Source organism: Netta rufina (assembly GCF_964035555.1).
Source record: "Netta rufina genome assembly, chromosome: 15".
In the NCBI taxonomy this organism is placed as follows: Eukaryota; Metazoa; Chordata; class Aves; order Anseriformes; family Anatidae; genus Netta; species Netta rufina.
This window is the reverse complement of record NC_140138.1, coordinates 10,105,001-10,132,612: the sequence shown is the minus strand read 5'-3', so window position 1 is coordinate 10,132,612 and position 27,612 is coordinate 10,105,001. Positions and strand designations below refer to the sequence as shown.

Genomic DNA, 27,612 nt, shown 5'->3' with positions numbered 1-27,612 from the left:
TGGTTCTACTTATCTGGACCAACCTGTCCTCAAGTCACCTCAGTCCTTGCCCGCACCAGTGAAACAAATGCCAGAATACAGAATACAATTACAGGCTGGAAAATATTTTTGAAAATATTTTCAAAAATAACAATTTCTTACTAAATAGTACCTTCTTAACCTTTTTATAAGGTATTTTTAGGAGGCCTTAGAGTTCATAAACATAGATGAAAGCTATACTAAGAATAAAATAGTATATTTGGTACCTTCAGTTTACTCTACAGATGTTAGCTAATTAATTTGGGTCACAAGCCCTTCATGTTGCATGACAATGGGCTAAAAATGAGAATCCATATCAAAATCCTCTGGTTTAACCTGCAACGTAGACATTTTCCTTGAGCTGCAACGTGACATGACAGGAGCCTCACAGCCACTAAAAGTACATATACAAAGCAAGGTGAGTTCTTCCCCAATTTCAGCATGCTCTGAATTGGACCTGTAAGTAGCTCCCTAAGTGCCACAGACAACCAAATATTAACCAGAGGAGCAGCCACCAGATACTTTCCTAGGTACCTCACTTACTGTTTTGTCTGTAGCTCTGTGGTGGGTAATGGTAAGGGGAGCAGGGAGTCTAACTGGAGAGGTGCACTACGAATCCACTTGTTTCCTCCTGTGCTCTCACCTTCTCTCCAGGCTTTTGTTCTGATTATTTACAGAAACAATAAACCCATTGTCTCCACAGTTGATTTTCCAAACACTACTAGATATGAGGAAGTAATTAACTATATTAGGCTTCCAGTGGAAAGGTGCAGTTGGCTCCCCTGGTGGTAGACTTATCAACCTTATCAGCCCCTTAGTTTAGCTGATACAACAGCAGCCATTGGAGCAGCAAATACTGCTGCTTAGTGCTCCTTTACTCCTTTCTTTTTTGGTAACTGAGTAAAGGCAGAGCAAGATGAAGACACGTCCGTCTTTCTTTCTGCCACTATTACTTCTCACAGCTTTCCCAGCTATAGACAGCATAGGCCCAAATGAAACAAAAATAAAGAAAGTCAAGCTCCCCAGAATAAAAAAGGAAAACAATGTACTCCTGCTGAAAAAGAGCAACTTTGACAGAGCATTGAAGGAAACAAAGTACCTACTGGTGGAGTTCTGTGAGTATCATTTCTGCCATCTCTTACCCTGGTAGCTCTGCAGAGTACAGCTGATGCTGGGGCATCAAGGTACATTTGTTCTGCTGCTGCTTTGTCCTCCAGCAGTCCTTGTTTGATGTTCTCCATGTATCTATTTCTGACTATGGCTACAATCACTGATTGCTTTTTGGGGTGGTTAAATACCAGTCTGTTCTGTGAGACTGATATTGATACTAAGATGGGTCCACACACACGGAGTTGTGACTTGGCATTCTCTGCTTCCGTTATCTAATTTTGTAAGGATGTGGTTCACAGCAATGACGAGTGAGACTCCAAGTATTCAAAAATCAGAGATGGCTTTTCTTTCTTACATTTTCATCCATACCTTTTATTGAAGTTTTAGCAAGTTGGCATCTCGTGTCTGTATTTGGACTTCAGGGAATGGCCCTTTACATTATTTTAGTGACTCTAATTGTATTATATAGATCTGCAAGACTCTTTCCCTGAAATGAGCTTAGTTAGGTGAAGGCAGATTTGAGGTTTTTCTATTACATTCATGTTTGTTCCTCATGGGGAAGAAACTTAATGGGGTCTTTTGAGCAACTAACTTTGAGACTTAGGTCTGGCCATCGGAGTCTTATGGAAAGTGTATCACGAAAGAAAAAAAGTATAGTGTTTGGCAGGGCTGGTTATCTGCTTGGCTTGGCTCACTGGTGGGCCGGTACTGGTACCAAGGCAACCACAGGAGGTAGGAGTGGGAGGATTGGGCCTCTGTGCAGTGACAGCTGGCTGCTAGATTGGCTTAGCTGGACTGAAACACTGACTTTAAGGCCATGGTAGGGTCTCTTTAAATTGCCAAAAAAATGTGTTGCCTCTCAAAAGCATAGTTCTGCACTCTGGCCAGTGCCTAGTTAAATATTCCCAAACCCATGCATCTGGAATGACAGGGGACAAGGAGAGCCTGGCGCTGTGTAGCATGGTTTCCTGATCAAAGTAGGCTGGCTGAGGTCACAGCTCTTCTGAGTTCCATTGCCAGTGTCCCTGATCTAGCCCGTATGATTCTGTACAGCTCTTTAGAGAGCAGATGTTACCATAGAGCAGATGCCACAGCAACCACTGTGGATTCAGCTAGAGCGGAATTGTTTTACAGTAACATATTTTCAAAGATAGAACAAATATTGATGCTGTAAATGCTGACTGTGCCCGGGTTTACCTGGGATCCTATGAGGACTACAGCCCTTTCATTAGTTTTCTGTTCCCACCATCCCAGCTCCAAACCTCTTGGGTTCCCAGTGCAGTCCCACAGCCCTGCAGTAAGATAATAAACTGACTAAAACTTTTTTAAACTAAAAAAGGGGAGATTTGGATTAGATGTGGTGAGGCACTGGCACAGGCGGCCAGGTTAGGCGAGGCCCTGGGCAAGCTGATCTAGTGGGTGACAGGGGGGTCAACCAAGATGGGCATCAAGGTCCCTTCTAAGCAAGCCCTTCTGTGATTCTTTGCAGAGATGGGGTGGCCCTGGTTTCTTCACTCTCCTGCAGCCCCCCTCCAGGCCACAATAGGGTTTAGATGTTCAAAAGGGTTATGCAGCAAGCCTCATTCTCAGTGGGACTGCACAAGCCTGAAGGATAGCATTGGTTTTGCACCGAAAATTTTTCCAATGCATCTTTCCAGCTTGCTTCATACAACCCATCAGGGAGGCCAGTCTCACTCCACCCCTTCTCCAGATCATCACTTACATTAATGTTGAATTTCAACACATGGCCTTACAATTGCACATCGACATACCTTGTGCCTAGTGCTTTGCTGGACTAGAAGTGATCATTCAGCCTGCAGCAGGACTGAAATCAAAATGCATGGAGAGACGACATATTTCATATTAAACGCCAGGCACTATGGTTGGTGTGGAGGGAGAGGTTACTGCAGTGGAGACTGGGAGCCTTATAAGAGACAGCAGTTTAACTAAAAATGATGTAAATCTCCAAGTAGAGACAGTTCAGCCAAACAAGCAAGGAAGGACATTACTTATGGCAAGAACTTTTTCTGATATAGGTTTAGTATGGGAGTTCATAATGATTATGGGCAACAGACTCCTCAATCTGCATAAGACAGCAAAAGCTTTGTGTCTGTTCCTCAGGCTTGACCTTGCTTCACCCTGCGATTGACCGTGCCACATTCACTGAGCTCAGCACACACACCAACTCAGCCATAAATTATACAAACACCTTGCAAACTAGCATGCTCTGGAGGCAGGTAGGCATTTCAGACAGGCACATACAGAAAAAAAAAACAAATCTACCCTGAATTTGAAATGGATTATTTGAAATTAAAGTAATATCCTAACTTTGCAGAAATACATTTAAGGAATTAATGAAACTAAAATGAACTTTGGATCATACCAAACATTTCATTAATCCCAAAAGTGCTACAAAACTTCAAATATGTTTTAGAATTTCTAGAACAATCACTCAGAAATGTATTAAAAGTGCTTAAATGACATGTTTCAAAGTGTTGAAATTTAGCAAGATTTTATTTAATTGTGCAGGGTTTAAAACTATTTGCCACATTCACCCTGAAATTGTGAATTGCTTTGATCCCTCTAAAGACACAGTATTTTGGTGAAAAAATAATTATTCAGGAAAAAAACAAAACAAAACAAAAAAAGCCTTCGTCAAGCTCTATTCTCAAGCTTTGTAAGAGCCTGAAAAAACAGGTTCTCTTGTCCCTACTTCAGAATAGTTTGGGACCTCTCTTGCCCTCACAACTGGGTTTCTTCAGAACCAAGGGACAGAGACACCCTTCCTCTACACTCTGCACCTTCTGAGAAAGTCAGAAATGAAACACTGCTCCACAACCACACCTTGCACCAGTGATCCTCACTGCATTCTGGTTTGAATTCAAGGTCACCACATCTATCTGAAAGGCTTACTGAAAATTCATGGCTTGCCTTTCTAGCTACAAACCATAATGGCATCTACAGTCCCTGCAGAGAATTATGAAATCAATCACTAGACTGACAAGCTCCTCAGCTCAAGACACATTACCTGGAAATCTTTGGCCTCAATCTCAGCAGCTCCTTTTGGAGACTTGCCACTGAACAGCCTCTGGGACAGTGAAAAATCATCCTGCACTGAGGCACTGCCCTGGGATGTGTGAAATGATGTTCAGCCCACGTTGCTGAACAAGCTGGCTTGTTTGCTGTAATTTCCATTGCCACAGCATGAGGAGTCTAAAGATGGGACGTGCACATGAACAGAGAATCCATAAAGTACTTAAGTTTTATGCCCTACTCCTTAAAATAGGCTATGTAAACAATGTGAACCTGGAATCACTCGGGGAGCTGTGACAATGAGAGACAAAGCAATAATCCCAAAGCCACACAGGAAATTTGTGAGGCTGCCAAGAATTAGTTTCAGAAATCCAGAATGAATACAAGGCCTGAGACCCTTCTCTTCTTGGCCTATTCTTAATCACTGAGATGTGGTAAGGGAACGCAAAGGAAACCTACAATTCACAGAAAGCGGGATTCATACCAAGATGGAATTAAGAGTGAACTCCAAATTTTGATCCAAAGCTCTAGGATCTGCCTTAGGTCTAGCTGTTAGGTGAAAACCCCAACCCTTTCCCTGCTGTATATCATTATCTACTTACCAGTCCCACAATATTTAATCAGGAAGGGCCTGCTCTGATGTCTTCTGCCCAGCGACTCCCAGACCCTCCTAATGCCCTTCAGCTCCACCCTCACTGTGTTGCAGATCTGCCTTCTTTCAGGCAAGGTTCAATATAAAAGCATATGCTGATTCTCTGCCATGCAGGGTCAGTACTCTAGTGAGCTGAGCAAAGTACACTGGGCAAATACCCAACATGGAAAAAAAGTAACAATCCAGAAATCCAGCACTCTCCTGCCCTCATCCTGACTGCTTTTCGGCAACAAGAAAGTAACCGAAGGGGCAGCAGGAAGAAGGCAGGAGAGGCCAGAGGAACAGAGTTCCAGCTTCAATTTCCCTTTTTGTGAAGGAACAGAACAATGTCTGAAAACAACATGAGCAGCATGCAGCAGTGTGCTGAACAGTGCCTGTTCTCCTGGACAAATGACACACCCTAGGTGCACCCAATCTTGAAGCTCACATGAAAGATGTCTCTCATTCTTCTGTAATCTATGGCACCTCCATTAATGTTACAGTGATCACTCACAGGCCTACTACCACAGGGAATACAGAGCACTTGCCACCAGCAGAAGGCAGATCATACATCAGTGTTGCCTACATGGCAGAGTTTTACTATTTACACTATATGTTAACTGAATATAAACCCCTGCGGTGAATTGCATTGCAGAATATTGTTGCTTTTAAGTTTTTACTAACACACCTTTGAAATCAAGATAATTAACAAAAATCCCAAGCACTTCGATGAAAATAAGGCACCACAGGGAGGATGGACTGTGTACACTTATAAACGAACACTACAAATACTACTGTACACTACAACAAACTGTAACCATTTGAAGTCACAGATATAGAAGGAATAGTATAGCAATTGTGGCCAAGCACAGTCTGAACACAGTAAAACAACTGGCTTTCTAGGCTGCAAAACACATTAGTGGTTCGCATTCAGTTCTTCTCCCAGACTATACTGATATTGGGGATCACACCAACACAGGTGCAGGACCTTGCACTTAGCCTCATTGAGCTTCATGAGGTTCACATCGGCCCCCTTCCATAGTCTGTCAAGGTCTCTCTGTGTGACAGTTGGCTCTAGTTTGCCTGTCTTATTTATCAGGCGGGTTACATTTTCTTTAGTCTGTAGTTTTATAACATTAGGACAAACATACAAGTGGTACAGCACTTGCACTTCTGCTTTGTTCTCTATGCACATTCCAATTTATTAAAAAAAAAGGGTGACATTTACCTTTTCTAGCAGGTCTGTTACCCAGTGAGCCACCAGATCAACTGTAGGATCCCTGCGGCCTGTGAATGACAATCTATGCTGAGATAATGACATTTAATAGGCAGGATGGGGTGACTCAAAGACAAACACCTCCTTCTCAAGGCAAAAAAGCTGAAGGCGATGTTACTGAAAAATGAGAAATTGCTGCCTGTGTGTATATATAGTTCATGAAAAGGGAGATTTCTAGGAAGTAAGGGGAGCGTGACTGATGTTAAAATCAGTGTATATAGACCAGATGGTCAGCTCGCGTAAAGCCAACATCCAAAGCATACCCACTCATGTGCTAAGAACCAATTCCAGCATATAGCAGTCTCCTCACCACATACGTCTGGTCTGGGTAAATGAAAACAGTTCAAAACCCTGAACAGTTACATCTTCTAACTAAGCTTCATACAGGAAACTCTTAATGAAGTGCAAAGGATACTGGGATGTGGGTGCCTCATTCCTGTAGGCTTTGTTGAAAATCTGTGTGTCCCTAGGAGTAAATTGTCTGAAAAGAGACAATTTGTTTATAAAATATGCTTATAAAAATAAGCAAGACAGTGGAAATACACATCGATGCAGGTACAAGAGTCATTAATGATGTTCTAGTTGCCTGCTGCAGACAATGATTAACATGTATTCCCTATGTAGATGTCTCTTCTACATGCTTATTTTATTGAATGTTCTGAGTAAGGATTCAAACTTTAGAATGATCTTCAGTGTTTGCATACCAGAAGACCTCAAGCAAACTACAAACTGCAAACATTAAATTAGCTCAGCTTAAAAGTACAGAGGTCAACACAGGAGGTTATGGGCTGTGTTTTGCACTGTAGAATACTATGGTAACACTTTGAAGGTGAAATAAGAAAGTTTGCACCTGCAGCAAAATCAACATCGTGCTTCCACTCTAACATGTTAAACATAAAACCATTCTTCATCGCAGAGCTCTTCTACAGAGAAAATTATATATCTGCAGTGAAAACTGCAAAAGCAGCCTACACAGGGAAAGATGAAAAGTAGGACTGCTGAAATGACTTTCTGACCATGCCAGAAACTAACAGCTAGGAAATCAGTATTTAGCATGACAATGAGCATATTCACAATGTCTGCAGCAATCACTAGACCATCGGTACAGATTGCCAAATGAAATTGGAGGCCATCACCATTAGCTAAAGAAGAAGGAACTCATCACGCTTTCATGTATACTCTCTTGAAGAATGCTTTAGGGTCATTAAACACATTTATGTATCAGCAAAAATCTCTGTCCCTCTGCCCACATTTCAATGTATTTTAGTTCAGTATATTGCACTATGAAATAAAGTAGTGGCTTACTCAGGTTATATGCTTCTATGCATTCCAAGAGAAATACTCTCTAAATACAAGATTTCTAGTTCTCTCCCCACTTTTGCCATATCCTTTTGGTGTGGCTTTGGGCAAAATATACTCAGACTCTCTCTAAGACAGAGATGGTATGGGACAATACCCTGCCTTGTTCTTGATAGTGATGCAGTAATGCTTTAAGTTCATCAGGAAAACAGGACTGGTGCCTGACAAAATGTTTAGTATGCATAGAACACAAGTGCTGATGGCTCGAGCTGTAAAAATCAGCATTTTTGACAGTCTGATTAAAAATCTGTAGTGCCTTTCAGTTTTTCTGGTTTTGTTTTCAATGTGTGTGTGATTTCATGTTAACCTAGTTCTCTGTTCATGGAAAACAAAACTGACAAATTTTGAGCTGCTGACATACAAGACAGGTAAAATAAAAAAGTGCATTTAAATCCTCAAACACATAGACTTAGCTTAGAAAATGGAAAATATGGCAATCCTCCCACACCCAAAACCTTGTCTTTAGGGAATGAGGGTGTATGTAAGATTTGTTCTACATGACCTTTAGAGGGAGGCATTCTTACAGCAGTTCTTAAATTAAAGGAAACTGCGGTCATCAGGGAAGGTGCTGAAAAATGTGATTCTGTTCTTCAGCATTTGCTGTCTGAGCAAAGTGGCTGCAGAAATGGTGCTACAGACTCTCCCCTGCAAGTAATTTAAAAAGGTGGTTGGTTGTGGCTCAATTTTTATCAGAAAAAAAGTGTAGAAATTCAAGAGGATACCTCACAGTTGCTTTAGCACTCACAGTTCTGTAGACCATTTTTCATCTTCCCATGTCTGAGTCAAGGAGTTTGAGTTGTTCTCAGATGCTGGATAACGTATTTTCAGGATTTTCTTTGCTCATGCTCAAACTGTGCCAATCTGGTAAAATGTTCTTTTGGAGGTTCACATCTGTTTTGATGAGGACACTTCACAAAATAGCAATGACTGTGTGAGAGGGAATTCAGTGATGCTTCCAAAAAACAGATCAAAAACACTATCTAGGAAAATAATAATAAAAAGTTTAACAACCCCTTAAATTATGCTTCTCTACTTATAAGAAAAATAAAACTACTTATAGTGAAGACATTCGCTCACTGTTAGTATAATGCTGTTCCTGAGCTGATGACATTTCAAGAGCCTCTCTTTTCTGGCAGCTGTGGCACAGCACACTGGTACACTGTGTGTGTGTGTGTGTGGGGGGGGGGGGGGGGTGTTCACATGGGCGTTTCACCACCCAGGCACATCTTCCCTAGTGACCTTGCCACCATCTCTTTACCTTTCATCTGCCCTTGTATATGCTCTGCTGGCACCCAGCTCTCCTCGACTGTGGAGCCTGTGATCCCATGTTAGCCTCAGCATCTGCTTCCTCACCCCAACACCTGAAGCAATTGGTGCCAGTAAAAATCTGAAACAGAGGAAGCAAAACAAAACTCAAGAAAAGGCTCTAAATAAGAGAAGCGATGATTTCCTGCAACATCCAAGTGACTTGAAAAATAAAGCACCTGGGAAGCAAACAAAGAATGAGTGGAATAAAAAGGAATTGATGGAAAGCTGAAAAGGAGTCTAATCATTCGGGAAAGCCAGGGAAAGGTACGTGATGGATGTTTCCACATGCTTGCTGGGTAGCCAAGGAAACAGTTTTTATCTGTCTGATGAAGGCGGCTGCTCACTCAGTGAACTTGTCTCACAGTTATCAGGTTAATGGTACTCAGACTTCTGGTCTCTGAGTGCACTGCTTATTTTTTAGGGGATGGAGGCATGCACTTCTCCCAGTTCTGCCAGCAGCTACAAACTGCCAAGCTCTCATTATCTAACAACACTAGCAATGCTAATAGCTACCTGCAATTCTGCCTATTCAGGCCAGTTGGTGATGAGATCATTCTTAAAACATTTTTTTTTTTTTTGTTTGGAATTGAAATATTTCAGAGAAAAATGGATCCCCAAATCCCCCAGACAATCTATATGCATATCTAACACCCAGAAAGCCTGCTATTCCCTGCTTATTGGGAAGCCTCTAGGCACCATCAGCTTCTCTGTCTGAAATTCACCAACAATCTCTTTTGCACCTTCCCAGGAGAGTCCCACTTCACTGTGCAGTAAGTATCTGACCTTCCAAATTCCCCCCAGCTGTGGCAAAACTATGCAACCCTAGGTTATTAGGGGAAAAAAAAGCCATTACATTGAAATTGCCTCTGGTATAAACCATTGCCTTGGAATTAGCTAGAAGGCTTGGGATCCCTAATTGCAATGTGGCTTCCTGCTCGCTATTCCAGCTGTACTCCATCCATAGCAACACACCCTCTCAAAAGACCCCACAGTTCTGCCTAACTGTTCTGTGCTCACCCTTTCTGTGAGGTTGTTATTTGTCAGCACTCTTAAATTGCACAGCAACTACCCCATGTTTTATTAGAGTCATTTTAAGGCTCAACAAGCACCGTCTCTAGAACCAGCAGTGCTTTTCTATGGTAGACACGTTGTGTCTCATGTTCACCAGTCAGAACTTCTATTAGGTATCGTGGTTTTCTGCAGTTTTATCTAGAGTATATCAAACTGAGCCAAGATGGAGATACTACTACATTGTTTTTTAGAGACAACATATTGCAAACTTGTTGGGAAAAACACTGATAAGAGCATTTTTATAATGAGGAAAAAGGAAATTGAAGTTAGGATAAAATCTCTTTAAAATCTCTGTAAAGTTGCAATAAAATTATTTGATGGAACAATAGCTTTATAGGCAACTAGAACACAATTTGCTTTGGACTGATGGGTTAAGGCTCATTTATTTTATTCAGAGAAGCACCTTCTATTCAACACCATTCTGAGTGGCCCCTGAACAGACACTAACTTTTGTCCTGCTAACAAGAACCTCGTTTGGCACATTAACAGCTGGAGCTGCTGTTACCAACACTTAAGAGCTCTTGGCCAAGATGGGTTCAAGTGTAGAAGAATCTAGAAGGGTATATCTGGTTAATATATTGAGAAAATAACATTATTTAATACTACTCCTCATGCTCCTCCCTGTAGCAGTTGGTGAGAAGAAAATGATTGATGGCTGGGATTCAGAGCAAGGATAATGATGAATAATGGAAGAAATGTAAATGAGCTCTGAACTGGATTAGAGGTTTTTGTCTTTCTTTCATTTATTAGAATTCATACAGAAATGTTCATTCAATTCTTGGTTACAGTTGCACTGGGTAATGTCTTCATGAGGTAGGCTGTAGAGAAGTGCATTTGTAATTTTGTGAAAGAGCAACAGATAATTACCGTGTGAGATTTATGCTTTGGCACATAAGTGTGTAAGCATACATGTGAATGTAAATAATGTACACATACACACAAGAACACACAAATGTATGAAAACAAGACTGATTTTTTTCATTGGTTCCTATTTGAAAATTATAATGATGAAACTAAAATGTTTTTGCCAAATCTAAAGAAAATGGGCAAAACCAACAAGAAAGGGTATCTCAGTTTTACCAAAAGTTGCAAAAGTTGCAAAGCTGTAAAGCACCAGGCCTATACCACTTTACCTTTGAATGTGGAGCAGTGATACGTAACTAGCTGCTTTTCCCTTGTCCCTTCTTCATGTTGGTGTAACCTACAACTTCACAGCACAGCCTAGGATGGCCCACCTCCTTCCTCCAACTACAACTGCCATTCAAGCTATAGAAGGAGTGGCCCGCGGCCCCCAGAAACATCTGTTATTTTAGAACCACTGCCAGTCTGTGAGAGCATATTCTCTTATTCTCTCCTTCCCTCCTCCCTATCTGGATACAGTAGTTTCATCACTACACCAGTTTGCCTAAATGAAGTGCTTACAAAAACTGTATCTTATCAAAGAGTCTTAATGTGAGTAATATTTCATTCAGCTTTGAAATCCTTTCAAAGCATATTCAAACTACTTTTTTTTCTCCTAGTCTTCCCAACAGAAGACTGTTGCAATCCTGTTGGTATTTCACTGTAGCTGGTCCATGTACATGTCCAGTGATGAACAGTCAGAATCAACACAAAGAAGTAAAAATATAATTTCTCATTTACTTGAGTCATAAATGACCTTATTCAACCCTTCCAGCTACTACTTGACCCAACAATTTTCACTGGAAAGCTTCGTGCTGCACCTTGTGTAACCCATTCTCTTTTGTTTGACCCTTTCCAGATGTTTCTTTACCTCAAGCATCTCAGAATTTGTCTGAAGAATTTGCTGAGGCTGCACGACAGCTTAAAAAAGAAGCTCCAAGAATACAATTTGGCAAAATTGATGTCACAGACCAACACGATTTGAGAAAAGAATTTAACATTCGAGAGTTTCCAACTGTCAAATTTTTTGTGGATGGCAGCAGGAAAGATCCCATAGACTGCAAAGGTAAACTCTCTCATGCACTGATAGTGACTGGATGTACCCATCTGTTATGCTGCTGAGAAGTACAATACGACTGAACAGATAAAGAATATGCAAGGTGCCAAATTGTTTTTGCCCTGGTATTAAACATGCAATTACCTCTGTATCCGTTTAAGAAATTCAATTTGAATTCATCTTATAAGTTTATAATTAAATATGCTTTTCTATGTTTAGTTCACACAGTCAAACCCACCGCTGGCACAATTGTACTCAGGGCATAGAAACACCCCCAGAATGATCCCACATATGTTCCCACATACTAGAACAAACATAAGTAAGTCACACCAAACAAGAACTTGATCCCAAACCTGCTTAGTTTGTTCTTCTAGTAGCTCACTGCAATTTTCACGGCTAGCATGACTGCAGAAGCAGACTGGAGCAATACACAGTATTTAACGATGAATTCTGAACTCATTAGGCTCCTTAATATGCAGCTATACTTCCTAAACCAAAGAAAAGAATTTTGCAGTGTAGCCATCAGAGGGAGCTCATTCGTGGCTCAGGAAAAAAACAATGGAATAATTTGAAATCTTTTGTGGGAAGTCATTAAGCAAAGACTTACTATTAAGCATTGGAATAGGACTGACTTGAGCAATCCTGGGAAATCCTGGCCTCATTAGAGCTTTTCTTTTACTGCAAACATATACATATTTTTCTCTCTTTTCCCCTTAAAATGGTAAATATTACAGAGTTGGCAAAAAATCATGACTTGGAAAATGGTCTGTTCATACTCTAAGTAGGTACTGTTGACTCACAAGTTTAATATAAATTAAAACAAAAAGGAGAATAAAGTTTGCCTCCTGAAACTGTACACAACTGTGTTTGGGTTTCTTAACTCCTGAGCCCCTGTGTCTGCTGCAGCTGAAAGCTGAACTTCTGTTAGAGGTGCAGATACATGAGAATGAAGTCTTTGATTATATATATATAGGGTGGACTTGAAAACATCACTTGAACAGGTAAACCTACTTGTCAGGTATGTTTGTGAGAGCCAGTGAATACAAAGCACTGTAACACAAGATGCACACAGCCAATCTCTCAGCACAGAGCTGCAATGTAAGGGACACCTACAAGCAAGACGCCAGAAATTACGAAACTGGCTTCTGCCCTACAATTTGTATAAAATAACACTAACTGTTCAGAGCACATGTACTACCAATAATGACTTAAATTACACTCTGTTTACTTGCTGATTATGTGCAACACCTAGTAAAATCTCACCTACCAGGTGTAACTTTTAAACCACTGAGAATCAGCAACTGAAAATGTTTAGCAACCACCCAAAGACTTCTTATACAAAACTCAAACTTCACCATGAAAGAAACTGCAGACCTTGCTTAAATCAAGAAATCCACTCAAGTACTTGATGGAAGAGAGCATTTTTGAATGATTGTCCTGACAACGGACACATAATGAGAGCCAAATTCTAGGCTTTGTAAAATCATCATTTACTTCATCTCCGAGGCTAGAATTTGCCCAGAAGAAACAAACTACAGGCTGTTTAAAGCAACGCAATATAAAGACTAACCACATGAAAAATATGCTGAGAGGTTATATTGCTGACACAAGCTGCAGGAGCTCAACTCTGCATTTACACAGCAGAAGCCAAGCACTGGGTGGCCACTAGATACTGCTCTGTGCTTTTCTCTGCAGCTTAGACACTTTTAAGGCCAAACAGGCAGGCATCTGCTGGGGAAAAAAAAAAAATAAAGTATTTTAAACTAGTTGCAGTGCAGCCTGCTGCAAAATGACTTGATGGCAGTAAAATGGTCTGACTCAATTTTGACCTTGTCATATCGCTAAAATGTACAGCACCAGGACTTGCATCTTTGATAATCCACTTGTGCTGTACATCTTTACTCTGGCACTTCACAGCATACGGACTTTTTTTTTCATATACAGTTTTCATTAACCCTTTGTTAGGCTCTTGCTCTACTCCAACAAGGACACCATGCTCACAGAGATGAAGGCGCTACTTTATGGCTTAGAGTTTCATCTCCTGAGCCTCAATTTGTGGCTCCACTTCCCCTGAAAACACAATAGCTAGAAGCTATTTTTAAAGAGACTCACAATTCCTAAAATTCCTGAAAGCCTGAGGAGAATTTACCAAATAAACAAAGCGAGTATGAACTCAGTAAAACTAGCAGTAGTAATTTGGATCCCAAAAGATGGAAGTCTCCAGAATTAAATTACACCTTTGACAGATTTCAGCTTTGTTTCTCAAGTCTAAGCTGAAAAGTGAAGCTGCAATACCACAGGGGAATTTTAATGTGCCTCTGTACCTATCAGATCTTCTGCAGCACCAAAGGAACATTTTTGACACCTAATTTAATTGAACAGACAGTTCAATAAAATCTGCAATTGGCTTGAAGTCATTTTGGATTAAACCTCAGGTCGATAGCTGTTTATAACTTGCTATGATTTTGATTCTCTCGTGGACACATGAAATGCTGCAGAGCAGTTTTTCTGCTTTTCTTAATTTTCTCATCTCTATTCTCCACCTGTGATCAAGCAGTTAAGTGGACAGTCATTTGCAGATATCCCACAGAACAGTGTTCATTCACTGCTGATCTTCTAGAGCTGGTAATAATTAAAATGCTGGCTAAAACCTGAGGCTGGATTTAGATGCTCAAGTCCACTTTGAATCAACTTTATCTTCAGTCCATAGGAGTCCAAGTTCAGCATCTTTTTGCACCTCCACCACTTCTATCTTGATTGCTCAGAAATGTGTCATTCATTTTGACAGTTATTTCAATTCTCTTTTTCTTCCACAGGAGTCAGACAGGCCTCAGCCTTTATTACGTGGGTCAAAAGAAGAACAGGACCCAGCACAGTCTTAATCAACTCTACAGATCAGGCTGAAGCCATGATAAATGCTGACAATTTAGCAGTGATTGGCTTTTTTAAGGTAATTCACTGGAAAACTCAAAAGGCTGATTTCCATTCCAACTTTGGGATATGTTCTTTGCCATTGCCACCAAATTCCACATGTCCAAAAGACCCAAAACTTGCCTAAAAAACTTCCTGTGCACCTGCAGCCTCCTTGCTGGAGAGGCAGCACAGGAGGCAGGAAAGTCCTTAATGTTGAGTAAGCACTGCATTGCAACAGCACTATTGTCACCAAAAATCCAAATCACAGCATCATATGAGTCTCTGCAAATAAAATTAACTCTGTCTCAGCCAAAGCCATGGCACCTAATCACAGCATTTCTATTCAAAGACAGTGAGTGTAAAATCATAGACATGAATAGTTGCAGGCAGGCTGCTGTGGTGAAGGAATGTTCCCTTCATGCTCAAGTCCATAAAAAACACAGTAAATATTGTCAAATATGCTGCAGTGCCTTTTCTTCATCTTTCCATTTGATGATTTAAACAAAGTCAGTGAGACCAAGGGGAGTGGAACCAAGCTACACCAGTAACAAGTTAACTGTTTGTTTAGCTCCTGCCAGCTAAGCAATCTGTATGGATTGGAAGTTATAAAATATTACACTGTGTACGATCGAACTCTTGTAGTTCTGTTTCAGGCAAAATCTACTTTCCAAAGCATAATAAGGTTCTCAGGATTTGGGACTGAATAATACAGAACAACAGTCATAGCGTAAATATCAGCTGTCAAAGCATGCAGTCAAAAAGTCAGCAAAATAGGAATAGTTTTTTGCTGCTTTTTCAGTGTGTCCTTGAAGCCTTTATTACCTGAAACATTCAATCAACGCTCTAAAGAGACTTTTATTCTGGTAACTTTCTGCTCAGTTAAAAGCACAATGTCTGCACTCCTACCTGAACTGACAAGGTCCCAAATGCGCTGGCTACAGTGGAGAGACCATATTTCATGGATGAGGAGAACAGGATTCATTACCAAATTGCCCTATAGTAACAGAAGTGATGAACACATACAGCATAACAGGACAAATTGGAAATACAGTGCCCAGAATTTTGCTTTGCAGCAATCTGCTTGCGGCCATGCCTGAAGGAGGGCAGTTTTCCAATGCTGGGCCGCATTAAGAAGCCCTTGCTATCACAGTGATGCTGGAGAACTTCCTGAAGCAGGCTGACAGCAGATAGTGCCTGCAGATGTGTGTTTGACTGGACTCCATGGTTTCACTTGGAGGCTGAAATGACAATAGATGATCATCAGTGTGAGCTACGGCATGTCAGAAATTTAGTGGGTGGAAGCTAACAAAATAATGTCTAAGTAAATAAAGAGCTGGATTTGGCCTTCTATTAGTCACAGATTGCTCACAAATATGAGTGCCAGAATGTATTGTGAGGTTTCAGCATATAAATTACTATTCAACTAGCATGAAATAATCGTCTGATTAAATCAAATCCAAATGAGCTGCTGCCTTTCATCATGCTTATTAACTGTTAGTTTGAGGGTGGACAGCACAGTGACTATTTGACAGATGTAGGAGCCAAGGTCCCTACTTTGAAGAGCCCTTGGTCGGAGCACCGAACACATCAGTCAGGTCCTCATGCAAGCAGGGAGCCCTCTCTGCAATCCACTGCACCCTGTCCATATGGGTCCCTCCACAGCTGTGCAGACACGCTGCAGCAGGGGAGTAGCCATCCATGTTATCCTTCCCCAGCTGCTGAAGTCTCTGTACAGCGTGAATGCCAGCAGAGTGCAGGGCAGATGAGATGAGCACAGGAAGGACAAAGGGAACCATACACTCCCCCTGAATGTAATTATGGCAAGCTATACCCACTCTACACTGATCTTACTTCATACGCCTTTAGGGGCCTGCCTCACCTGTGGCTCTCATTCCTACACATCCTAGAAGGATACAGGTTTTAATAAATTCTCTATCTGGGACTAGGAACTTCACAATAACAGCATGGAAGTTTTCTGTGAGACTGCCAAAGATGTGCCAGAGATGCCTTTTGGGATGACAAGCAGAGAGGACGTCTGTGCTAACTATGGCATCCAAAAGAACACTCTTGTTGTATTTAAGAAGGTAGGAGTGCAAGCCTAGCAAGGTAAGGTGCAAAAAGCTGCTGTGGAAGTTTCAGGCTATAGACAGGCATTTTAGTATTTTTTTTAGGTTAAATAATTTCCTAGCTGAAATTCAACAGCTTACCCAGATCCCTATGTTCTAAACCACCAATTATTAAGTCACCTCTTTTCCTTTGAGTTGCTTTTGGTCAGGAATCTTCCAATCCACATCAGAAGAAGTGGCCAACAAGAACAAATACACAGCAAATACACAACATTTAGGCTACAAAGTAATCAGACCAAGGACATCTGAAGTGGATGTGTCACAGGCAGCATGTTTAGATATAGTAAAGTTCTCTTAGTCTATTAAGATTACTGTGCAAATTAAAACTGTCAGCTGTATCTTGAATTTTTGTAATCTATGAATTTTTGTAAGCTATGACATTTATTTTACAAGTTACAGAATTTAAGTTACTGAAGGTAATAAAACATCAAAGCTGAGAACAACAGTATTTTAGATTATAATCAGTACCTTTGTCCCTATAGTTGATAAAGCCAACAACCTCAAACTTCACTATTTATCCAAGGGAAAACCTGTGCATAATGAAGTGCTTGAAGATGACAGACAGAACAAACTGGATCTTACAAGGCTAATCAAAACCTTTACTTTGGATTTGGTCACTGAATATAATCTTGAGGTACGTTGTTTTTTTCACTGCATTAACAAAAGCCACAGGAGAAGAACAGCCAGTAACATTTCACATCAACCTATGAGAAACCTCCCTATATTTCTTTTTTTGTTTTGTTTTGTTTTGTTTGTTTGTTTGTTTTTAGGCTATTACACTGCTACAGGCAGCATGTTATGAAATTGCCTATATGCCTTGACAAGTTAGTACCTGCAGTAGAAAGGGTATTTGGCTATCAAACCATATGCTTTTCCTCACTTACTGCAACCTTTCACTTGCTGTACCTCTTACATTATAGTAAAGAAAGGGTGGAGAGGTGTGGGGGGAAGACCCCTGCCCCCCAGTGTAAAGCCTCTATATAAGAATTCAGGGGAGAGGGAAGAGTGCTGTCTCTCTTCCTAACAACAGCTGTTATTGTGAATGCTCTTTGAGCAGCGACTGTCTGCAGAGGAACGCATACAGAAAACAACTTAAGGAGCTCATCTGCTCCTTAGTGTTTGAGACTTTTGTTTGACTAGGCCAGCCCTAAACAGATCTAGAAACACCAGCAGAATCCAACATGCAGCTCTTGGTCAAACCCAGCCCAGAGGATGCATCCCTCTAGCAAGATGTTTCCTTGAGACAGGGAATGTCTGGTCAAGCTGTGAACCACTTGGACATAGAAATACCTCCATCCTGCGGAGCCAGCACAATGCCCTGGGCTTTGTAGCAGCTGGGATGGGTGGGTGGGTGGAAGGTCAGTCTCTAGCCTGGCTCCAGCCCTTCCACTCCCATGCAGCAACCCAGTCCTCTGGGCTAAGACAAAGGAGAAAAATTGCAAGTAGGAGGGGAAAGACATGGAAATATCTGTTTGCATGAGGAAGTATCCCCTTGACTGATCATGGTGTGGCATGAGAAAGGGAAGCTTTGTCCAGAAAAGGAGATGTAGGCTGCTGATGCCACCCAGAAGTGAAGGCAGTGCCCCTGTCAGGTCTAGCTGCTGCAGCTGGGCCTCCCTGGGTAATGCTGCCTTTCACTTTCAGCACATCTTCAACATTAATTCTTCAGCATGTGTTACACAGGAGGTCAGACTACAAGGTAACAGCCGCTTCTGACTGTAAAATCTATGAATAACGATGAGTTTTTTCCTGGAATATAGAAAACACTCAGCAGCTGCTGATTCTTCTCACTCTATCTTCTCTAAAACAATGAAAGAAATCTCAGGGTTATAGAAATGATTGGGAACAGGGCCTTAAGAAGTAAAATTTGCAATAGCAGAGCTGAATGACACTGGTACTCTGAGCCTCTGATTCACCGTTCTGCTTAAAAAGAATGGAACAGATGTTGATTCTTGTTTCCCAGACATCTGTGAAGATTTTTGATGTCCCTGTCGAAAATCACATCCTGCTGTTCATCCCAACGAACTCAAAGACATTCAATGTGACTTATGAAAACTACAAGTCTGCTGCTATGGAATTTAGAGGGAAGGTTTGTAATAATGAATCCTGCTTTGCAAATACAAATGCCAAAAATCAATGGAAAAACACTCACGAATGTTGTTGCTAAAATTACTTTGCTGTCAGCCTGTCTCTTAGGTCTATCAATCCCTTTAAAAGTTTCAGCAACTATTTTTCAGCTTGGGCCCTTAACAAAATGATTTGACAAATTCAAAGAATATTTTTCACTTCATAATGATTCTTTAAAATACAAAGATCACAGAAACCAACACTGATTCCAGCTGCTCCCAATAAACCTGACTCTGATTTTATGCACACAACTTCTTCCAACCAAAGATAGTTTCAGCAAGCTTCTGGCAATTTCTGCCAGCACCAGGCAACACCATGAAGACTGCAGGGTATTGCCTGAAGCCAAAGCTAAAATCAGGTAGAAAGCCTGAGAAATATTGCAAAGCACCTGTATAGCCTTGTCTGTAACACACAAGTGTCTGCAAACATCTATAGGCAGTCACAGACGAGTATTTCAGTTTCAGTTGTCACTGTGCTCATACTCCTGCTCTAAGTATGTTAAAGACTGAAGAATGATCATTTGTCTTACAAACAACACACGAGTATTTAAATAGACACATGCACTACATGTGTTTCAGCTCTTTTGTCCTGTGAAGATTTATTAAGAATGGCAATAAGAGCTTTGAGCGGTAATTCAGAAGCGTTACTAAAATAAGCGGTGGCAAACCAGTATGAAAGGAAAGAAGGAAAATATCTGTTCCTTTTGGTTGCTTTAGCATTTATTAACATGGATCAAGGTATGATAAAGTTCACAGAGCTGCTGCTTGTTGGACTGAGATCAAAAATGGTTCTACACAGTTGCTTGTATTTAAGGTTAGGTTCTAACCCACTGCCAACCCGTTTCTCTAAATGGTTATACCAAAGGTGGAAGACTCAACCAGATGCCTGACTCTTTCTTTATTATCAGATAACATTTGTCTTGGTGAATACTAATGAAACCAGGAATGGACGAGTTTTTGAGTATTTTCGCATCAGGGACATTGATGTTCCCGCTGTGAGAATCCTAAACCTGACAAGCAATGCGAAGTACAAAATGCCTGCAGATGAGGTGACTTTGGAGAACCTAAGACATTTTTGCCAGAGCTACCTAGATGGAAAAGCAAAGGTATGTTCATTACTAATGAGATGAGATAAAAGGAGACTTTCAGACAGTCTACTATGTCTCTATTCAAGAGAGGGACAAACAATTCTAACCATCAACTCTGCATAGGTGCAAGACAGCAGTTCCCCACTCAAGGGAGAGCAGGGAGTAGTGTGTGAAGGCTGGATAGGACATAGAGATATCAAAAAAATAACATACAGTAATGGTGGACATGAGTTAGAGAAAGGTCCCAGTGGTCTCACATAAACTTATCCTGGAGTAAAGTTTCTCAATGTTCCTTGCACTTTCACATCAGTGTTTGTTTCTGCTTAGATACATCTCTCCAGTGAAGAAATCACAGAGGACTGGGACAAGATGCCAGTCAAAGTGCTTGTTGGGAAGAATTTCAACAGGATTGTTTTCAATAAGACCATGACTGTGTTTGTCATGTTTTGTAAGTGCCACTGTTTTATTCAAACATTAAGTTGCTTTAACATGATCAGTTGGAAATGAAAAAAGAAAGCTCATGCTTACAGACCAAACTAATCTTTGCACTTTAAAGAAGTCATGCTTAACAAATTTTTGGTGTCTGGTGAAAGCATTAAATACTTTTTTTTTCATATCTATGAAAATGCTGCAATACCTTGATGACATAGGGTTGCACTGAGTAACACTGGATCCCTTAAATAAATATTTGTCAAGGCAATATCAAATCTCAGTGTTGAAAGAAAATGACACTGGAATGTCACGCTTTACAATGGAACATTATAACACACACAGTATGAGTCAGTCTGTCTTCCAAGGACAGAGGGAGAATTAAGTAAGGTTGTCTGCTTATAATGCTCTACCATTAAATCCCGAAGAGGAGTTGCTAGATTAAGAAATCAAACTCCTTTTCCTCCTCTGTCTGCAAGGGAAGCAGTTTTCCCTGCTTGACCTTTCCCTGCAAGAAACCACTGCCCTCTACTGTACCAGCTGGTAGGGTTAGTTTGTGTCCTAATTAGTTTGGCAGAGCAAACATACAGCATTTACAAAAATACAACATTAAATATAACATTAACAGAAATTCTTAAATGTAGCACAGTCCTGTAATCCTTGTTGTTGCAGCAGCCATTTTGTCCACTCAAGGTCACGTTGCAGTACCACGAACAAGCAAGCTGCCATAATAGTGATGTAGGCAGGCACCAAACCACGTCCTCTAGAAATGAAAGGCTGGTAAATGGGATGTAGCATTTTCAGGAAAGTGTCCCAAAAGTTTTAATTCCATCCAAACTGAGTATGACCACTCCTCTTATGACTGAAGGACTGTGATCATGTATGTTACTTAATGGCATGCTGGATTTGCCTTTTTGCTAACCTGGCATGTGTGCAGTGCAAAACACCACCATACCTCTAACTCCTTCTTTCAGTACAACTACAGCGTAATTTCTGGACACAGTTACTTTCAGTATGTGTGAAGCATTTTGTGCTTCTGACAAGTACCTCATCATGGAAATGATCCAAGTCTTATTTGGGCTGCGCTGCTTCTCTGGCACTCCTCGTCAACAAAGTCATATGACAAGTGTTTTGTGTTTGTTATAGTCATGAAAGGCTAAAAAGAGTTAAAGCAGTGCTGCTGCCAGAAGTGCATTAGAGAAGCAGCTAGTTATCCATACACAGAAACTCATGAAGGGAAGGTAGTTTCAAGTGGAGACTGACCACAAGTTTACAATTCAAAACCCTGTTAACTCTTATGGGCTGAAGTGGGTACCACTTAGCATGCCAGCACGTGCCCTTCCACCAGACTGTTTTTCCTTTTACATCTGCAGATGCCCCTTGGTCCCATGACTGCAGAAAACTCCTGCCAATCTGGGATGAACTAGGAGAGAAATATCAAAATCGCAAAGACATAATCATTGCAAAGATAGATGTCACAGCAAATGACATCCTGTCAGTTGTGTTGGATCGCTATCCCTTCTTCAGACTGTTTCCTGCTGGAGCCGATTACCAGGTGAGAAGCTTTAGGGGAAGAACGGGATGGCACAGCTGCACACTGAGGGGTGGGTGGCTGGGTGGGCGCACACAGATCACAGTGAACAAACACGTGAGAAAGGTGTCCTTTAAGCAAGAAGGCTTTGCTGCATATCTACACAAAACTGAATTCTTTGCTGACAAGACCCTGATTTAGAGGGGAAACCCTTCTACCTTCTGCTAAGTGTGAGGCTGCGGCAAGAACCCATGCACCATTTCCCATTGCAGACCTATGAAGTCATTACTGCTCATATTCTACTGTTCAACAACCTGTAGTCTGCCTGATGGGTTCTAGCAACGGTCTCAGCTTGGAGAAAACTTACAGCTCGCCTCCTCACCATTGCAAGAGATGTACAGTCTCTGAACTACTGGGTCTGTTGTTTCTGGAGCAAGTATGACTATAACCTCAATAATACTGGCATCCCTCTTGTTATATCCTCTATACTTTCACAAAACCCAGATCTCAAATTTTTCTCCTATGCAGTTATGCCAGTAGTTTTATTTCATTCAGCCTCAATAGGGTTTTTTTGTTATCAAGACTAATGATCTTTAGAATATGCTACCTAATGCATCAGCTATGCTACAGAGTAATCAGAAGATGCCACAGCTGAAAAAGAAAAATATTAGACAAAGTTACATTCCTCCAACTACACAGATAATCTAATTAAGAAGAAAATATGTCTGTAGCCAAAATAAATTACATTCTAAGACGCTGCCATAATTAAGACATTACTAAGCTTTTCATTTTTCTTCTTAGTCCCAAACTTAAATTGAATTCTAAGACATTTGCCCATGTCCTCATTTAATCTTTTAGGGAGAGATTTTGCTCTCAGATGTGCATGCACAGCTTCTAATGAATTGAACTGTAGTCCTGCACACTTGCACCATGCTTAGTCTTTGCACAGAAAAGCAGAAACCCATTAAATGCTCATAATAAATGCCAGTTTGTCAAAAAATATCAGTAACGACTTTAACTATTAAGGGATAGTTTCACACTTAAAATACCCTAAAACTAAAGTGCGTTTGAAATCTGAAGCTCCCCCTTGGCTACCAGGCTTTTAGGCCAGTTCCTGTGGCTTTGGAGAATTTAGCCTGCACTTGACTGCCCGTGCAGGTGCCTGCGGTGGCTGACCCATGTGTTCTGTCCTCTTTCTTACTGCACTGTATGAGCTGCTGGCCGCAGGCAATCAGAGATGAGCAGGGACATGCTCAAGCCATTAACACAAAGGCACTGCAACAGCTCAGCCACTTCCTACTCAACCAGCAGTTACACAGGGAATTCTTCCAAGTACACCTGTACTTTTCCAGAAGTTAACCAAGGCCAGGGTGCAGGATACAAATGCAATATCCCAATGGGCCAAGACTCAAGAGTTGTCCTGTGTTTCACACTGTATTGTCACTGCCCCAAATTTACAACCCCTACTTCCTTGCTCTGGCAATGAACAGAGCAATGGAAGAGGCTGGGAGCCCAAGAGAAACTAGTATGTGCAGGAGGAAGAAAAAGAGAAACAGGAAATACATACAGTCCACCACCACCTGGTACAGCCTTGATTTCACACAGGCATCTTCTCTAGCTGTCTGTATTTTGCTACTGTTGGAAAAAAAAAAAAACAAAACACATGAGCTTTGTAATATCCTCTACTGATCCTTCACATTGTTTAAAGACTAAGGATGGATTAGTGCAGAAGCAGGTAGAATTCTAAAGATGGAATAACTATTAGAAGACTCTGCAAAGCACAGATTCAATGCAAATTAAGGAGTGTGAACTGGCTCCTGATAAACCACTGGAAATGTGGCTAACATAACATGACCCATAGCTCATTTCTAGACTGGGTTATCATGTTCTCTGGCTACAAGAGCCCCCCTTACACCTCCTTAAAGGCAAAGCCATGGGCAGAACACAGTGCTACAGAGTAACTTGTGAGCACTCTCACCTGATGAGACCAGATCAGAAACCACCCTCCTCCAGGCAGAAGCATCTGCTTGGTCTCCAAGCTATGACCAGCCTGCTTTCTAGTGGAGCGCTACTCCTTAGTCTAAGAAAAGGGCAGTTTCTTCTGAAGTTAAAGACAAGTCACCCTCTCATTTTCAGTGGATGCAAAACTAGATGGCTGACTTTCTTTTTTTTTTTTTTTTTTTTTTAAAAAAAACCTGGAGCCACCTAGGGTTAACTGGAGTTAAGTGGAGCTTGATGAACTCAGACACCTATATAGCTGGGCATTTACACATATGTCCACTTTTCCAAATTACCAACTCAGTGCTCCTATGTTTTTTTCATTCTCACTCCATTTAATAACCATTGGTTTCAGTATGAGGATGTTGAGCCTAACAGCTATTTATATCAATAGCCTACATAGCTATGGATATACAAAATTTTTGATGTCAAAAGCAAAAATCAACTTTCTCAGTGCGACAAAAAAGTTTACTCCTCCCCCATGGAACAATTAAATTTAGCACTTGGCTGTACACTGGGGAAGAGTTATAGTCAGAGCTGGAGAATGAGGGAGTAAATCCGATGAGTTACATCAAGGAAGGAGTGACCAGGCATCATCTGAGCTCCATCTGTGAAGCAGATGAACAACTCACCCACTGTGTCATCTACTCCAAACGTGAGAGAAAAACATGCAGTTTTTCTGGCAGATTTTAAGATGATTCTATTTGTTTCTATGGTTGAAGTGAGAAAAATAGCATTTACATACACTTACGCACTGATTGCTCTAACGGGAAGTGTTGACACATCCTCAGGTACCAGGGCAGGGATCAGCTGCTTCTCTGGCTTTACAGGTCTTTGGTCTGAGAAATTGCTATTCCTGACGTCAGAACTGATGAAAATCAAGATTCATCAGGGAGTATTAATTGCCTCTAGAGGAATCAAATAATATTACTCAAGAAAGATAAGTTTGTAAACAAAAAATAACCTCAAGGCTGCAAAACATTTTATTACAAGAGAATATCTTACTGCACAGGGAGTATTAAAACTGTGTATACATCCAGTGAGTTCACCAGAGAATGGAGGTGTTTTCTTTATAGTCCTTTGAACTTACATCAGGCATAATAGCAACTAGGATAAAGTAACGTAGCATTACTGGTCTCTGTGGGAGTAAGTCAGCTTACCCCAAAGTGAGAATGGGCATCTGCCCATTTCTAAATATAGTCAGCTAACAGCAGTCAACTCCCAATGTCACACACATGAGCTTCTATACATTTTTATTGAAAGACTTGTGCAAAATCCTTTCAGACTTCCAGAGAACAGTATTTGAAAAAAATCTTTAAAATACAGTAATGGTGCTCAGACTTACTTAGTGTTTCTTCCCTAAACTTTTTCGTAAGAAAATTTTCAATAAATCTCCAATTTAAGATGAAGTATAAGAAAATTAATATCTCTGTTCATCTTCCTCCTGTTCTTACTGAACATTCAAGCTGTGGAACAGGTGGTACTTCTGGACTGTGTATTTTAAAACTGCTTCAGGATTTTGAGTTTCCATCAAAATCTTTATACAACTTCTAATGTCATGGCTGGAACCGTGAAAGACTCTGCTCTTCAAATAGCTTGGAAATGTTTAACTGCTTTAACCCTGTCCTCACTTTTTATTTAAATAAGTAAAAGCTGAGCACCAAAGTCTAGAGCGTGGGCAATCTGAAACACTGAAATCCTTCAGCTTATTAGGTTGTTATTTCCAGCATTTTGTGTAGAAAGTTAAATGCTTTCCTAATCTTCAAACTCTTTGCAGGAAGTGGCCTATACTGGGGAGCATACCTTGGCGGCGTTTTCTGAATTCTTAGAAGAACAAATCAAGACAAAGGCAGAAACAGGAGAAAAGGTAGGTGTTTGATCCTGACAATGACTGATCTGCTATGAGATCCAAGGCATGTTCACGCCCTGTATGGCCCAACCTAAGGGGCAATAGCATATCCCACGTGTAAGGGCTTCAGCTATTGCGCACGTCAATGCTCAGATGGTTCTTATGAGCTCTCAGCCAGTTTCAAGCATACCAGCTTGGCAGGATCACGTTAGCTGCAGTCATACCACTGCCAGACAGGCATACACCCACTCACGTCCTTGTTTTCATCACACAGAAAGCTCTTCTCCCACTACTCATGGTACCCCTGAGCCACTACATTAACACTGTACCACAAGGCAGGAAGGAACCTGCACCTTGAACAGTGTAAGCAAAACTTTGCCAGGATTTTAGCTGGAAAAAAACTCCACAAAATTGGTGTCAGCTACAGCTGGACTGGTTCTAACATCCACGATTATCTCATCGTGCTGCATTTAGCATGGTGTCCCATCTTCATTAAACAATGGCACAACTGAGACAGACATTGCCCCCTCTCTTGGCCATCTGGTTAGGACAGCTGCCCAGTTCCTCAGCTCTCATCTCCTGTCAGACCAGCTGAGCAATAGCTGTCTCAGATCACACCCATCATTGATTCAGTCCTGCCTTTACTGCTCAACTAGGTGCTTACCGACAGAGAGAGGTGACAGAACCAGAAGTCTGCAGTGCAGGATCAGACATCTGACTCTGCCCAGTCACTGTATACTTCCACTTCCCAATACCCCAAGCCTAAGTTTGGTGTCTGCCTCTGTTGCATGTTCAGTGATGATATGTCTGCAACAGATCTGTTGAATTCCCCCCCAAGTCTTACGTACAATGTTACAGAGCTGCGTATATTCTGTCATCTCTTCTTCACATTTTATTTTGCATTAAAGCGTAAGTAAAAAAGCCCACTTGTGAAACACTATCCAGAAAGCATGCTTTGTGTAGTAAAAGGGGTAGACAGCTGACATTTGCTCATCTCTTTGTATCCTCCATCCTTACTAGACACCCTCCAAGCTTTCCCGGAAGAGTGCAGTATCAGACCTTTTGCAATACTGTGCTTGATGTGAAGTCTCCTGTTGGAGTAACTTCCTCCTGACCTCAGAGTATTCCCAGACAGGACAAATGAGAAGGTAGTGTCTTCTGTAGTATGCCCATTATCTTACCACATGCAGTTTCCACGTTCATATTAAAACTTCACACAAAACCTCATCTATACTTCTTCATAAACCAGTCTCTGGTGTGAAAACAAAACACGTTTTTATCAACAGCAGCACTACGTCTTACCTCATTTACATGCCCTCATGTTCCTCGGTTGAAATGATGAAAACACTTTTCATATCTTAATTTTTTTTTGAAAATAAAGAATTACAAAAGCAATTATCTTTGTGAACATGAGTAATAAACAGCTTTGCTCTTGCATTTGCTTTTTCAAAAGGATCCTTCAGGAGGAAGCAAAGAGGATCTCAGCCAGAAAGAGACTGTAATAACAGAGAAAGAAGAACTTTAAGAGTACAGAGAAAAAGAAAAATTCTGAGGATTGTGGGGAATCCTTCCTGGAAGGAATTCATTGCAAGAATGAATCATCTCAAGTGAACACAAAGCTGGACCAAAAAATAAAAGTGAAGACTTCACTATCAGTTGCTTATTGTGTGATCTCTCTTCTGAACCCAGTTTTACTAGTAGTTTTATTAGGATCAGTTGTCTTCGGTTCTTAAAATATTATCAATTTTGCCTAAATAATACTTTTACTATTAATATAACTGCTTCTCAT

At 40.9% G+C, this 27,612-nt stretch overlaps 1 protein-coding gene across 1 annotated transcript; it reads left to right on the top strand.

The window, feature by feature from the left end:
• Positions 1-934: 934 nt before the first annotated feature.
• Positions 935-27,348, top strand: PDILT (protein disulfide isomerase like, testis expressed; the record flags this gene model as incomplete). The annotated part of the gene is made up of 11 exons (XM_084296327.1): positions 935-1,133; positions 11,566-11,772; positions 14,580-14,713; positions 16,623-16,760; positions 17,326-17,436; positions 18,766-18,891; positions 19,837-20,034; positions 20,344-20,464; positions 21,819-22,000; positions 25,752-25,841; positions 27,277-27,348. 11 exons carry the CDS (start codon positions 935-937, stop codon positions 27,346-27,348), a joined length of 1,578 nt encoding a protein of 525 aa, XP_084152453.1.
• Between the last annotated feature and the right edge of the window lie 264 nt (positions 27,349-27,612).